General features: G+C 54.0%; 1 protein-coding gene across 1 annotated transcript; it reads left to right on the top strand.

The window, feature by feature from the left end:
- Positions 1 to 363: 363 nt before the first annotated feature.
- On the top strand, positions 364 to 10,737 carry Eppk1 (epiplakin 1). The gene has a single exon (XM_036207585.1). It carries the CDS (start codon positions 364 to 366, stop codon positions 10,735 to 10,737), a length of 10,374 nt encoding a protein of 3,457 aa, XP_036063478.1.
- The last annotated feature ends 5,232 nt before the right edge of the window (positions 10,738 to 15,969 follow it).

Genomic DNA, 15,969 nt, shown 5'->3' with positions numbered 1-15,969 from the left:
TGTAACTTAAAGTAGGCCACAGCCTGGTCTCAAAACTGTGACCGCACTGTCTGTTACATTGTCTGAGTTCTTTGGGCTTAATCCCTCTTGAAGGGATTTGCAGGTCAGGGCGTTCTCCCCACAACAATGAGATTTCCTCATGCCCTTAGAGGGCCCTTAGCTACCATGGACCTCTGTGGCCGCTCAGGGGTCCTCCTGCCCTCACGGATCCAGGACTCTCTCAGTTTAGATGGACCTGTGCCTGATTCCCATGGTCATATCTTTCCCACCTGCCCAGCCACTCAGGGTCCCTGACTGAGTCTTTCTATCCCCTACAGGTCACACGTGAACCTTAAGCAAGTTCTGCACTACCAGTTGTCCGTGATGAGCGGCCAACTCCCTCCTCGTGATGTTGTGATTACCAACGGCATTGAGCAGTCCATTGTCCCTAAAATCATGAAGCACCAGTTGGGAGCCAGCACCCATTCCAGGCCCCAAGCAGAGGCTGCCCCACCTACCACAGCTAGAAGTATTGCTGGGGTGTATGTGGAGGCCTCAGGGCAGACCCAGAGCTTCTATGATGCCATGAAGCAGGGCCTCCTGCCTACTGGGCTTGGGCTGGCTTTGCTTGAGTCCCAGGCAGCCACTGGGGGCCTTGTGGACCTTGCCCAGGGCCACATGCTTCCTGTGTCTGAGGCCCTAAGGCAGGGTCTGGTGGGACTGGAGCTAAAGGAGAAATTGTTGGCTGCTGAGCGTGCAGTTACTGGCTATCCTGACCCCTATGGGGGTGGAAAGCTGGCTCTCTTCCAGGCCATCAGGAAGGAAATTGTGGATAGGACCCTGGGGAGGAGATGGCTGGAGGCCCAATTAGCTACTGGGGGCCTGGTAGACCCAACCCAAGGTGTACGAGTGGCCCCAGAGGTAGCCTGCCAGCAGGGCCTTTTAGACAAGGAGACATGGCTCAGCCTGGTGGAGTCAGAGCCCAGCATGGATGCCCCAGGTTTTCTTGACCCCAATACACTGGAACAGCTGCCATACAGCATGCTGTTGGGTAGGTGTGTGCAAGACCCCAGCTCAGGGCTGCCCCTATTGCCCTTGAAGACCACCTTCCACACCCTGAGTGGAACAGCCAGCGCATCCATGCTGCTGGAGGCCGGAGTACTGGATGAGGAGACAGTCCGCAGCTTGCAGGAGGGCACACTGGTGGTGTCAGATGTGGGCACACGCCCCGAGGTGCAACGCTATCTGGAGGGCATTGGAGGGTTGGCCGGGGTTGTCCTGTTGCCTGGAGGCCACAAGAAGAGCTTCTTCCAGGCTACAGTTGAACACTTGCTCTCAAAGGGCATTGCACTACAACTCTTAGAGGCCCAGGCTGCTACCCGCACCCTTGTGCACCCTGCCACAGGCCAGCGTCTGTGGGTGGAAGAGGCAGTCAGGGAAGGTCTGGTTGGCCCAGAACTCCATCAGCAGCTCCTGGTTGCAGAGCAGGCAGTAACTGGGTATTATGACCCTTTCAGCGGCTCCCGCATCCCCCTTTTCCAGGCAATGAAGAAGGAGCTTGTGGACCAGCCACTGGCTCTGCGCCTCCTAGATGCCCAGTTGGCCACAGGTGGGCTTATATGCCCAGCCCGCAGATTCCGGCTGCCTCTGGAGGCTGCCTTGCGCTTTGGCTGCCTGGATGAAGAGACTCAACAACATCTCTCTCAGGCCATGAGCTTTTCAGATCCCACCACACATGATAGCCTTCACTATGAACAGCTGTTGGCCCGCTCTGTCACTGACCCAGAGACAGGCCTTGCTTTCCTGCCTCTCCCTGGAGAGCCCCATGCAAAGGAGCCCCAGGGACCCACATTTATTGATCATTGTACTCGACAGGCCTTGAGCAAGGCCACAACCTCCATCTCTGTAGGGAGATTCCAGGGCCGGCCTGTATCCCTCTGGGAAGCGCTCTTTTCTGAGATAGTGCCCATTAAACAGAGGGCAACGCTTGCCCAGCAGTACCAGAAAGGGGCCCTGTCAGTGGAGGAGCTGGCAGCTGAGCTGAAGGCCATTTTTGAGCAGGCCACAGCCACTGCCAAAGTCACCTTTGCTGGGTTGAGGAACACGGTGACCCCGGGAGACCTGTTGGAGGCTGAGATAATCAACCAGGACCAGTTTGAGCAGCTGGAACGGGGACAGACCTCAGCGCAGGATGTGGGCAGCCTGGACTCAGTGCAGAGGTACCTGCAGGGCACAGGTTGCATTGCGGGTTTACTGCTGCCTGACTCCCAGGAACGCCTCAGTATCTATGAGGCCCGTAGCAAGGGGCTCCTCAGGCCCGGTACTGCCCTGATCTTGCTTGAGGCCCAGGCTGCCACAGGCTTTATCATTGACCCAAAAGAGAACAAGAGATACTCTGTGGAGGAGGCACTAAGGGCTGCTGTCATTGGACCCGATGTATATGCAAAGCTGCTGTCAGCAGAACGTGCAGTCACCGGCTACACAGACCCCTATTCTGGGGAGCAGATCTCCCTCTTCCAAGCCATGCAGAGGGAGCTTATTGTCAGAGACCATGGCATCCGCCTGTTGGAGGCCCAGATTGCCACAGGTGGTGTCATTGACCCCGTGCACAGCCACCGTGTGCCTGTGGAGGTGGCCTACCAGCGTGGATACTTTGACCAGATGCTGAACTCTATCCTGTTGGACCCATCTGACGACACCAAGGGCTTCTTCGACCCCAACACACATGAGAACCTCACCTACCTGCAGCTGCTGGAGCGCTGTGTCCATGACTCCGAGACAGGCCTGCACCTCCTGCCGCTTAGTGGCACGCGACCCCAACTGGTAGATAGCTCCACTCAGCAGGCCTTCCAGAACCTACTGCTATCTGTGAAATATGGACGGTTCCGGGGACAGCGTGTTTCTGCATGGGAGCTCATTAACTCAGAATACTTCAGAGAGGACCAGAGGAGGCAGCTGCTGAGGCATTATCGGCAGCGCAAGGTCACACTGAGGCAGGTCACTCAGCTGCTGGAGAAAGAGATGAGGAGGTGGGCAGATATCACGTTGCCTGCACTGCGGGGCAGGGTCACCGCCTACCAGCTCTTCGAGGCCCACATCATCAACCAGGAGCTCCTGGAGCAGGTGCTGACTGGGGCGCTCAGCCCAGATTCCCTCCTTCACAGGGATGATGTCCACAGGTACCTTCAGGGCACAGGCACCGTGGGTGGTGTGCTGTTACAGCCCTCCAACCAGCGGGTCAGCCTCTACCAGGCCATGAAGCAGAAGCTGCTGGCCCCTGGTGTAGCACTGGCCTTGCTGGAGGCCCAGGCAGCCACTGGAGCCATCACAGACCCCTGCAGTATGGAGACCCTGTCAGTAGATGAGGCTGTGAGCAGGGGAGTGGTGGGGGCAGACATATATGGCAAGCTGAAACGAGCAGAGCATTCTATCACCGGCTACAGAGACCCCTTTTCTGGAAAAAAGGTGTCCCTGTTCAGGGCCATGAAGAAGGGCCTTGTTCCCAAGGAGCAGGCAATCCGCCTATTAGAGGCCCAGGTGTCCACAGGAGGAGTCATTGATCCCACAACCCACCTCCACCTCCCCATGTCTGTGGCAGTCCAGCGTGGCTGCATTGATCAAGAGATGGAGGTGGCCTTGTCCAGCTCTCCTGAGACCTTTCCCACCCCTGATGGCCGGGGACACACCAGTTATGCTCAGCTTCTGGAGCAGTGTCTCCAGGATAAAGCTTCTGGGCTTCACCTCCTGCCCCTGACACAAGATGCTCCTGCTATCCCCACTGACACAGAGCTCCAGAAGACCCTGCAAGCATCAGCTGGCACTGAGGATGGGTTGTCCCTCTGGGATTTGCTTACCTCTTGCCACTTTACAGAGGAACAGCGCAGGGACTTCCTTGAGGATGTGAGGGTTGGGAAGACTTCTGTGTCACAGCTACAGGACACCGTGCGTAGCTGGGTACACGAAGCAAAGCTCCTGGCCCGGGCCCGCATCACTGTGCCAGGCCCACGGGGTGAGGTCCCTGCCATTTGGCTACGAGACACTGGTATTATTACTCAAGAGACACTGGAAGCATTGGCCCAGGGCATAGAATCACCTGCTGAGGTAGCCAAGCAGCCTGCTCTGAAGGCCTGCCTCTGGGGCACAGGCTGTGTGGCCGGTGTGCTTCTGCAGCCCTCCGGGACCAAGTTGAGCATTGCCCAGGCTGTAAGGGATGGCCTCCTGCCCACAGGCCTGGGCCAGCAGCTGCTGGAGGCCCAAGTGGCGTCTGGCTTCCTTGTCAACCCACTAACCAACCAGAGATTGTCGGTGGAGGGTGCAGTGAGGGCCGGCCTGGTGGGCAGGGAGCTGAGTGAACAGCTTCAGTGGGCAGAGAGAGCTGTCACAGGCTACTCAGACCCTTACTCAGGAGGCTCCCTGTCTCTGTGGCAGGCCATGGAGAAGGGACTTGTCCTCAAGAGGGAGGCCTTTCCTCTCCTACAAGTCCAGCTGGCCACGGGGGGTGTTGTGGACCCTGTCCATGGAGTGCACCTGCCCCTGGCAGTGGCCTTCAAGCTTGGCCTCCTGGATGAGCAGACAAGCCAGGTGCTGACTGCCACTGAGGAGGAAAATAAGTTCTTCTTTGACCCCAACGCCCATGAAAAAGTGACATACCAGCAGCTCAAGGAACTCTGCGTGCTGGATGCTGACACTGGCCTGTGGCTGCTACCACTGCCCCAGGACACTGCACTTGAGGTGGATGACCACACCGCAGTGGCGCTGAGGGCTATGAAGGTGCACATCAGCATGGGGAGGTTCCAAGGACACAGCGTGTCACTCTGGGACCTGCTCCATTCTGAGTATGTTGGAGCTGAAAAGCGGCGGGAACTGGTGGCACTTTGTTGTTCTGGGCGGGCTGCGGCCCTGCGGCAGGTCATCAGTATGGTCACCACTCTGGTGGAGGCCGCAGAGAAGCAGCCCCCACAGGTCTCCTTCAAAGGGCTCCGGAAACAGGTTTCAGCTAGGGACTTGTTTAGGTCCCAGCTGATCAACAAGCAGACACTGGATGAGCTCAATCAGGGGAAGAGGACGGTCCAGGAAGTGACAGAGATGGACAGTGTGAGGAGGTCCCTGGAAGGTGGCAACTTCATCGCTGGGGTCCTTATTCGGGGTACAAAAGAGAAGATGAGCATCCCAGAGGCCTTGAGAAGGCACATTCTGAGGCCAGGCACAGCCTTGGTGCTGCTAGAAGCACAGGCGGCTACCGGTTTCATCATCGACCCTGTGGAGAACCGGAAGCTAACGGTAGAGCAGGCCTTCCAGGCAGGGATGTTTGGCAAGGAAACTTATATGAAGCTATTATCAGCTGAGCGTGCTGTCACCGGCTATACGGACCCTTACACTGGGGAGCAGATCTCCCTCTTTCAGGCCATGCAGAGGGACCTCATTGTCAGGGACCATGGCATCCGCCTGCTGGAGGCCCAGATTGCCACAGGAGGCATCATCGACCCTGTGCACAGCCATCGTGTGCCCGTGGACGTGGCCTACCAGCGTGGCTACTTCGACGAGGAGATGAACCGCATCTTGGCTGACCCGAGTGACGACACCAAGGGCTTCTTCGACCCCAACACGCATGAGAACCTCACCTACCTGCAGCTGCTGGAGCGCTGCGTGGAGGACCCCGAGACGGGTCTGTACATGTTGGAAATTGTAAAGAAAGGAGAAAACTACACATACGTTGATGAGGCCACAAGGCAAGGTCTGAGATCCAGAACTGTGAAAATGCACGTTGGGAAGTTTGCAGGCCAGACGGTGTCTGTGTGGGACCTGCTGTTGTCTCAGTACTTTACAGAAGTAAGAAAAAGAGAGCTTTTGCAGGAGTACAGAGCCCAGGACAAGAGCCTAGAGGAGCTGCTGGAGGTTATCACCACCACCGTGGAAGAAACAGAGAAGCAAAACCAAATAGTCAAGGTGGCAGGCATCCATGGTGACGTGACCGCTGCAGAACTGTTCGACTCTGGGATCCTTGATAAGAAGACCCTGGATGTGCTTCACAGTGGGGAGAGAGGGTGCCAGGATCTCCACCAGCTGGAGCATGTCAAAATCTACCTGGAAGGCAGCGGCTGCATTGCTGGGGTGACTGCACCCCTCACCCGGGAGGTAATGAGCTTCTATGAGGCCAGCAAGGAAGAACTCATCCCAGTGGGATTTGCAGCTCAGTTGCTGGAGGCACAGGCTGCTACTGGGTATCTAATGGACCCCCGTACCCACCAGAGGCTGTGTGTGGAGGAGGCCATAGCAGCTGGCCTGGTGGGTGAAGAACTGAGAGAAAGGCTTGTGAATGCAGAGAAGGCAGCGAAGGGTTACAAAGACCCAGCCACAGGGGAGACGATCCCACTCTTCCAGGCCATGGAGAAGAAGTTAGTTAGGAAGGAGGAGGCACTGAGGCTGCTGGAGGTCCAGGTGGCCACAGGTGGCGTCATTGACCCTGTGCACCACCACCGAGTCCCTCTGGAAACAGCCTGCAGGCGCGGCTGTCTGGGTGATGACACAGTTCTACTCATAGCTGATCAGAAGCTCATGAGGAAAAGGTTTGTGGATCCCAACACACAAGAGAAGGTCACGTACCAGGAGCTGCAGGACAGGTGTCAGAGGGAGAAGTCAGGCTGGGCTCTGTTCCCAGTGGTCAAGGACAAAAAGGACATGCAGTATGTGGATGAGGCCACAAAAAGGGCCCTGGAGGCAGAGCAGGTGGAAGTGACTGTGGGGAGGTACAGAGGCCAGAGGCGATCCGTGTGGGAGCTGCTGAACTCCGAGTATGTGTCACAGGAGAAAAAGATAGAATTGGTGAAGATATACAAAGGGGACACAGCCCGGGCACTGAAGAGGGTGGTGAAAATTATACTGCAAATGATTGCAGACAAGGAGGGAAAACGCAGACAGATCTGGTTCCGAGGATTAAGAACTCAGGTCACAGCGCAGGAATTGCTGAGCTCAGCTGTCATCACAACAGAGACTCTGAAGGACCTGGAGGAGGGAAGAACCACAATAGACCAGATTGAAAGAAACGAAGAAGTAAAAAAATATCTCAAGGGCACCAGCTGCATTGCCGGTGTCCTGGTGCCCATCCGGGGAAAGCCTGACCAAAAGCAGAAGATGAGCATCTATCAGGCCATGTGGAAAGGCATACTGAGACCTGGCACAGCCCTGGTACTGTTGGAGGCACAGGCAGCCACTGGATTTATTATCGAGCCAGTGCACAACCGTAGAATGACTGTGGAGGAGGCCGTGGCAGCAGGTGTGGTGGGTGGCGAGATCCAAGAGAAGCTGCTGTCAGCTGAGCGCGCTGTCACCGGCTACACGGACCCCTGCACTGGGAAGCAGATCTCCCTCTTCCAGGCCATGCAGAGGGACCTCATAGTCAAGGACCATGGCATTCGCCTGCTGGAGGCCCAGATTGCCACAGGTGGTGTCATCGACCCCGTGCACAGCCACCGTGTGCCCGTGCATGTGGCCTACCAGCGTGGCTACTTCGACCAGGAAATGAACAGCATTTTGGCAGACCCTGGTGATGATACCAAGGGCTTCTTTGACCCCAACACACACGAGAACCTCACTTACCTCCAGCTGCTTCGACGCTGTGTGCGGGATCCAGAGACCGGGTTATACATGCTGCAGCTGGCGGAAAAGGGATCTGCCGTGCACCACCTGAGTGAGGAACTGAGACGTGCCCTTCGGGAAGCCCGAGTGACCCCAGGCACAGGCGACTTCCAGGGCCAGAGCGTCTCTGTCTGGGAGCTTCTCTTCTACCGCGAGGTGCCCGAGAGCATGCGCCAGGACCTGCTGCGTCGGTACCAAGCTGGTGGGCTGACCGTGCAGGACCTGACCACCACGCTCATCTCACTGCTGGCCCGAACCAAGGATGGGAGCCCCCCTGTAGATCCCCAAGGAACCCTGGGTAAGGCCACCATGGAAGTCAAAGTGGGTCATCTCCGGGGCCAAGGGGTGCCAGTTTGGGACGTGCTGACATCTAGGTATGTGAGCAGTGAAACCCGCAAGGAGCTGCTGGCCCAGTTCGGCTCCGGGAAACTGACTCTGCCCATGCTGACCCGAAGACTGACCACCATCATCGAGGAAGCCGAGGAGACTCAGGAGTCCAATCGAGAGCTGACTGATGCCTCCGGTAACCAACAGCAGACTGGGACCAGAAGCTCAGGCACCTTCCCAGACAAGAACAAGGTGGAGGACATTGGCGAGACTGCCAGGCAGAATCAGGAGCAGGCTCTGCGTGCTGCCACCATGCAGGTGCGCCGTGGGCAGTTCCAGGGCCAGCCGGTTTCGGTGTGGCAAGTCCTCTTCTCCTCGTACCTGAGTGAGAGCCGCCGAGAGGAACTCCTTGCCCAGCACCTGGCCGGTACCCTGGCTCTGCCTGACCTCATCGCCCTTCTCACCCAGGTCATCGAGGGGACTGAAGAACGGCTCAGCAGGGTGTCTTTCCGGGGTCTGAGGCGCCAGGTATCTGCATCTCAGCTGCACACATCTGGGATCATAGACCCCAAGACCCTGCGGGAACTGGCACAGGGCACCAAGACCATAGAGGAGGTGACCAAGATGGATTCTGTCAAGCACTACCTGGAAGGAACTAGCTGTATTGCCGGTGTCCTGGTGCCCGTCCGGGGAGAGCCTGGCCGTCAGCAGAAGATGAGCATCTATCAGGCCATGAGGAAGGGCGTACTGAGGCCTGGTACATCCCTGGTACTGTTGGAGGCACAGGCGGCCACTGGATTCATCATCGACCCAGTGCACAACAGCAGACTGTCTGTGGAGGAGGCGGTGGCAGCAGGTGTGGTGGGTGGCGAGATCCAAGAGAAGCTGCTGTCAGCTGAGCGCGCTGTCACTGGCTACACGGACCCCTGCACTGGGAAGCAGATCTCCCTCTTCCAGGCCATGCAGAGGGACCTCATAGTCAAGGACCATGGCATTCGCCTGCTGGAGGCCCAGATTGCCACAGGAGGTGTCATCGACCCCGTGCACAGCCACCGTGTGCCCGTGCATGTGGCCTACCAGCGTGGCTACTTCGACCAGGAAATGAACAGCATTTTGGCAGACCCTGGTGATGATACCAAGGGCTTCTTTGACCCCAACACACACGAGAACCTCACTTACCTCCAGCTGCTTCGACGCTGTGTGCGGGATCCAGAGACCGGGTTATACATGCTGCAGCTGGCGGAAAAGGGATCTGCCGTGCACCACCTGAGTGAGGAACTGAGACGTGCCCTTCGGGAAGCCCGAGTGACCCCAGGCACAGGCGACTTCCAGGGCCAGAGCGTCTCTGTCTGGGAGCTTCTCTTCTACCGCGAGGTGCCCGAGAGCATGCGCCAGGACCTGCTGCGTCGGTACCAAGCTGGTGGGCTGACCGTGCAGGACCTGACCACCACGCTCATCTCACTGCTGGCCCGAACCAAGGATGGGAGCCCCCCTGTAGATCCCCAAGGAACCCTGGGTAAGGCCACCATGGAAGTCAAAGTGGGTCATCTCCGGGGCCAAGGGGTGCCAGTTTGGGACGTGCTGACATCTAGGTATGTGAGCAGTGAAACCCGCAAGGAGCTGCTGGCCCAGTTCGGCTCCGGGAAACTGACTCTGCCCATGCTGACCCGAAGACTGACCACCATCATCGAGGAAGCCGAGGAGACTCAGGAGTCCAATCGAGAGCTGACTGATGCCTCCGGTAACCAACAGCAGACTGGGACCAGGAGCTCAGGCACCTTCCCAGACAAGAACAAGGTGGAGGACATTGGCGAGACTGCCAGGCAGAATCAGGAGCAGGCTCTGCGTGCTGCCACCATGCAGGTGCGCCGTGGGCAGTTCCAGGGCCAGCCGGTTTCGGTGTGGCAAGTCCTCTTCTCCTCGTACCTGAGTGAGAGCCGCCGAGAGGAACTCCTTGCCCAGCACCTGGCCGGTACCCTGGCTCTGCCTGACCTCATCGCCCTTCTCACCCAGGTCATCGAGGGGACTGAAGAACGGCTCAGCAGGGTGTCTTTCCGGGGTCTGAGGTGCCAGGTATCTGCATCTCAGCTGCACACATCTGGGATCATAGACCCCAAGACCCTGCGGGAACTGGCACAGGGCACCAAGACCATAGAGGAGGTGACCAAGATGGATTCTGTCAAGCACTACCTGGAAGGAACTAGCTGTATTGCCGGTGTCCTGGTGCCCGTCCGGGGAGAGCCTGGCCGTCAGCAGAAGATGAGCATCTATCAGGCCATGTGGAAGGGCTTACTGAGGCCTGGCACAGCCCTGGTTCTGTTGGAGGCACAGGCGGCCACTGGGTTCATCATTGACCCAGTGATGAACCGCAGACTCTCTGTGGATGAGGCTGTAGCAGCAGGTGTGGTGGGTGGCGAGATCCAAGAGAAGCTGCTGTCAGCTGAGCGCGCTGTCACTGGCTACACGGACCCCTACACTGGGGAGCAGATCTCCCTCTTCCAGGCCATGCAGAGGGATCTTATAGTCAAGAATCATGGCATTCGCCTGCTGGAGGCCCAGATTGCCACAGGTGGTGTCATCGACCCTGTGCACAGCCACCGTGTACCCGTGCATGTAGCCTACCAACGTGGTTATTTTGACCAGGAAATGAACAGCATTTTGGCAGACCCTGGTGATGATACCAAGGGCTTCTTTGACCCCAACACACATGAGAACCTCACTTACCTACAGCTGTTGCAGAGAGCCACTCCTGACCCTGAGACTGGCTTATTGTTTCTCTCCATCTGTAAGCGCTGAATTTTTTATGTTAATTTTCAAATTTACTTCCACGCATGGGTAGTCCTTGAGTTGGATAATTATTTTCTCTGTATACTTCTGTCTCTTCTTTACTAGGATTTAATTTTATGTTACTCTCATTTCTTTCTATGGTTCTTGGTTTTATTTTCCCATGTATGGCTTCCCTGTGTTTGTTGTTTTTCCTCTACAGACTTCTGGTGATTCTTTTTTTTGTGTGTGTGTGCATTTGTTTGGTTTTTTACTATAATCTGTGTGTGTTTTTGTGTGTGTATGTGCGTGCGTGCGTGCGTGCGTGTGTGTGTGTGTGTGTGTGTGTGTGTGTTTGTGTGTTTGTGTGTGTGTGTGTGTGTTTTGGTGGTAGCATGGTTTGGAAGGAGTGGTTTTTAACATGCTCTCAATGTATTCTAGACAGTACCATGTGCTCTCTCCCTGTGTCTACACAGCTCTCAGACCCCCTGGTGATCCTCCTTTCTCGTAAGCACTGGGATTTTGGGTATAAGCCACCATACTTCACACAGATCTTCAACACTTTGAATATGGGCGCTCTGTATGTAATGGGTCTTGACTTGCCCTCTGTATTTAGTATGATGTTGCTTCTCCTTTCTCCCTATACTCCTGAGTCATCTCAGCAGTTTATTGTGTTATGGTTTTTAGTGCAATCATGTCTTTTGATAATAAATGATTTTCAGACAATAAAATGAATTTGGTCGGAACTCACTTCCCCTCAGCCTAAGTCTCTGTTTTAGTGGCCATGGCTGTCCCACTGTCACCTGTGTTCATCGACCCCTCATTGTGTGCTGAGCAGCAACCATCAGCTTCTTAGGATGTCTTGTGTGCTGCTCAGTCTTGTGGGTCGCCTCCCCCCACCCCAGATCATTTGCCTGGATATGTTTGTATGTGGCCTGAATTTCCATTATCTTGAATAATTTGAGGCTTTGCTTTTGTTTTAGAGAGGAAATGGTTTATTTTGACCTCAAGTTTAAAAGATTCAAGGGCAGGGGTTGGGGATTTAGCTCAGTGGTAGAGCACTTGCCTAGCAAGCACAAGGACCTGAGTTCGATCCTCTGCTCCAAAAAAAAAAAAGAGTCTGCCGTTTGCCGGGCGGTGGTGGCACACCTCTTTAATCCCAGCACTCAGGAGGCAGAGCAAGGCAGATCTCTATAAGTTGGAGGCCAGCCTGGGCTACCAAGTGAGTTCCAGGAAAGGCGCAAAACTACACAGAGAAACCCTGACTCGAAAACCCAAAACCAAAACCAAAAACCAAAAACCAAACCAAACCAAAACAAAACAAAGAAAAAGATTCAAGGGCAAAGTCTTCCTGTGGTCGTGCCTTTCCTGCTGGCCGAGTTCTAAAATGATGCAGGACAGGCATGAGGACAAAGCAACAGGGGCTGGAGAGATGCTGCCGAGGCTGAGAGCACTTGGCTGTTCTTTCAGAGGGCCTGGGTCTGATCACCACATTGTGACTCATAACCACCCATAGGTCCAGTTCTAATAGGTTCAAAACCCTCTTCTAATTTGCAAGGGTGCCAGGTCACAGCTAGCACACACATATGCATGTAGGCAAAACACTCATAGACATAAAGTGAAATAAATCCTGGGGGGGGGAAATCTCATTTTTATTTCTATTTATTATCATTTTTATCTTTATTTGCTTTTATTTTTTTAAAGATTTATTTATTTATTATATATACAGAAGAGGGCGCCAGATCTCATTACAGTTGGTTGTGAGCCACCATGTGGTGGCTGGGAATTGAACTCAGGACCTCTGGAAGAGCAGTCAGTGCTCTTAACCTCTGAGCCATCTCTCCAGCCCTTATTTGCTTTTATTATATGAATGTTTTGCCTTGCATATATGTTTATTTCCTACATGTGTGCTTGGTTCCCATGGAGATCAGAAGAGGATATCAGATCACCTGGATCAGGAGTTACAGATGGCTGTGAGCCATTGTGTGGGTGCTGGGAATAGAACCTGGGTCCACCAGTTATGTTTCTTTTCTTTCTCTCTTTCCTTCCTTCCTTCCTTCCTTCCTTCCTTCCTTCCTTCCTTCCTTCCTTCCTTCCTTCCTTCCTTCCTTCTTTCTTTCTTTCTTTCTTTCTTTCTTTCTTTCTTTCTTTCTTTCTTTCGTTTTCCAGACAGGGTTTCTCTGTGTAGCTTTGGAGCCTGTCCTGGATCTCGCTCTGTAGCCCAGGCTGGCCTTGATCTCACAGAGATTCCCCTGGCCTTGCCTCCTGAGTGCTGGGACTAAAGGCGTGCGCCACCACCGCCACATGGCTCCAGTACTCTTAACTGTAAAGCCATCTTTCCATGGCCTGACCTCCACCCTCCTGCACAAGCTCTTATTTTTTATCTCAGGTGTTTGAAGCTGTATTCACAACACTTTAATCTTTTTTTTTTTTTTTGAGACAGAATTTCTCTGTGTAACAACCCTGTATATCCTAGAACTGGCTCTGTAGACCAGGCTGGCCTCAAACTCAGAGATCCACCTGCCTCTGCCTCCCCAGTGCTGGGATTAAAGTTGTGCACCACCATGTCCTGCCAAAACTTTAATCCTTAGTGCAGAGACTAATCAAGGGAACTAAATAACTTGACATTTGAGCTATATAGAGAGATGCTGGAAGTACCTCAGAACGTGAGTGACCACTGATACGTGCCAGCTGGGTCAGGTGGTAAGGGCAGGGGCTGTACTCTGGTCCCTCCACTCATCCAGTAGTGTGGGTGCCCGAAGTGACCTTGGCTGCCTCCTGGTCTGCAGAACCTCCACAGGCTACCTGCAATAGTGTCCTTGGAGCTGATCCTATTGGGAGTGTGCTGAACTCCTTTGTACCAGGAATTTATCTCTCTCATCAAATCTGGGACATTTTCCACATTTTCGTTTCAGACTGCTTTTCTGTAGGCTTTCAGACCTTCCAACGCAGGCCGTGATCTTAGCTCTCTTGATGTTGTTCCCCCAGGCTTTGAAGCTTTGTTTGTCTCTCTGAAGTGTGTGTGTGTGTGTGTGTGTGTGTGTGTGTGTGTGTGTGTGTCACTGAGCCGTAACGCTAACCCGCTATGTTGGACATTCTCCCAATCGTTCTAATGCCTGGACTATCATCAATGCCATTTGTCAACAGTCTTCTCTCTCCAGACCCTTCCACTCATTCCAGCACTTAGAATGTAGAGCCATTTTTGTTGTTTATCTTGTCTATTTTCATGACCTGCTAAGGACTCCAGAGGATGTTGACTTTTTGTGCAGCTGGCCCTCATTCTGGATAGGTTTGGTCCATGGGTGATGCCACCTCCTGAGCTGCTGCTGCTGTCAGTACCCACTCTCTTTTGACGCTTTTGCTGTACTGTGGGGACACTTTCTCCACGGGTGTCCCTCAGTCTGGAAGTGATTCTGAGCCTTGGGTGAGCTGTGTGAAGAGCAGAGGGTCTCTCCTCTAGCCCTAGATAGGCTGCCTGGATTTTCTACCCCCCACAAACTCTGGTCCCCAGAGGTTCTCTTTTGATTGCCCATTTAGATGCCAGGACCTTTCCCCACCTTTTAATCCCAGTGCATGCCAGGCAATTCCATATAACATGCTCAGAGCAAAGCAGCTGGAGAAAAGAGGAGCCCTGCTATACTACTATGACCTTCCAGGACTCGGTGCCTGAATGCCCTGTCCACAAAGGTAAAAGATTCTGAGGCTCTTCGATCCTTATAATGACACCCGTGCTGACACCACAAGGTTGGGAAAAACGGAGGAAATGGGGATTCCTGTTATACTCTAGATACGGTAGTTGTCAGCCTTCCTAATGCTCTGACCTTTCAATACAGTACTTCATCTTGCGGTGACCCCCTGCCATGAAATTATTTCTTTGCTACTTCATAACTATAACTCTGGTACTGTTATGAATCATAATGTAAATATCTGATATGTGGCCCCAAAGCAGTTGAGACCCACAGGTTGAGAACCACTGGGTTGGAGCTTGTAGAAGAATGAGTTAAGTTTTTCTCAGGCCTTTTAACTTGCCATACCCACTGCAGTGCTCGGACTCCGATAGCCTCTGGTCAAGGCCTTAGGTACAACAGAAGAGGCTCCCCACCGTACCAGTTATTCTGTGATCTGGTGTTCCCATCCAGCCACCACTGTGAGCATTCCAGTCCCCCCAGAGAAGTAGCTGTTCTATCCAGAGAGATGAGCTGTGGGAGATCTGGACTGAGGCGCATTCCTCTCTCTTGACCAGGCATGTGGAGGGCGGGGCGGGGTGGTGGTGGTGGTGGTGGAGGCTCAGTGATTGCTATTCTGACTTGAGAAGCAATGACTTGCCAAGTTCTAGTGACTGGCTGGAAACTTGCAAGCACCAACTACAAGCTGCAGCCTCACCCAGCAAGGTCTTGTCAGCCACTGAAAGGATGGCACCGGCTGTATCCTGTTCCAGGAAATTCAGGATCCTAAGAGACGGTCAGGGTTTGGACAATGCATGCGGGTAGGTCCACCTCTGCTGTCTGTGCCCAATAGCTTCTGAATGTGCTGACAAGTAGGCACAAGGTGTTCTGGGATAGTCGGTGGGCGGCGTGCTGTGTGTCTGAAAAGGGGGAGGGTGAGTGGGGTCAGAATTGGAGAGGCGCAGCAGCCCACCTGTGCGTTTGTTAGTCCCTGTGTTCACCGCTCATCAAAGCCAGTCCTGTAATCCTGAGATCCCTTAACAAAATGTCTCCTGCCGTAGACACCTGTACTCACAAAGTGAGCATGGCTTCGGAAAAGAGTGAATCCGGGCACAGGCTCCAGCTGCTGCTCAGCTCCCAGTACTGCCTTCGACCACCAGCCACCTCCTCTTTGGCCAGTTGCTGGTTTCTCGACATTCCAGTTTCCTTTCTTTTATATTCTTTTTTGTCAAAGGGGCATAACAGACTCAGAGGAGATTGTGTATACAATGTATCCTGGAGTGATAGCAAAACGTCTGCAGCAGTGGTTCCATGGAACAGCTTTCTAACCTGCTTATAGTTTTCCTCTTTTTATTTTAATAGAAGACCCCCCCCCCAAAAAAAAATCAGACCAAGGCATCCTTCTAGCTAAAAGGAAATTAGAGTTGCTATAGAAACTATCCAAAGTCACACATTAGTTAATAGCTTGTGCTCAAAACTGACTTTATACTGGGCATAGAGGCCTGTACCTGTAATCTCCCCCATTCAGAGGTTGAGGCAGGGAAATCATGAGTTTGAGTGCAAAACACCACACATGCGTGTGTATGCACATGCACGTGCG

Source organism: Onychomys torridus, chromosome 16 (assembly GCF_903995425.1).
Source record: "Onychomys torridus chromosome 16, mOncTor1.1, whole genome shotgun sequence".
In the NCBI taxonomy this organism is placed as follows: domain Eukaryota; kingdom Metazoa; phylum Chordata; class Mammalia; order Rodentia; family Cricetidae; genus Onychomys; species Onychomys torridus.
The sequence above is the reverse complement of the archived record's forward strand: the minus strand, read 5'-3'. Positions and strand labels throughout refer to the sequence as shown.

Excerpts from the sequence above, each read along its gene's own strand:
- Eppk1 (XM_036207585.1), top strand. The coding sequence starts at position 364 with ATGAGCGGCCAACTCCCTCCTCGTGATGTTGTGATTACCAACGGCATT.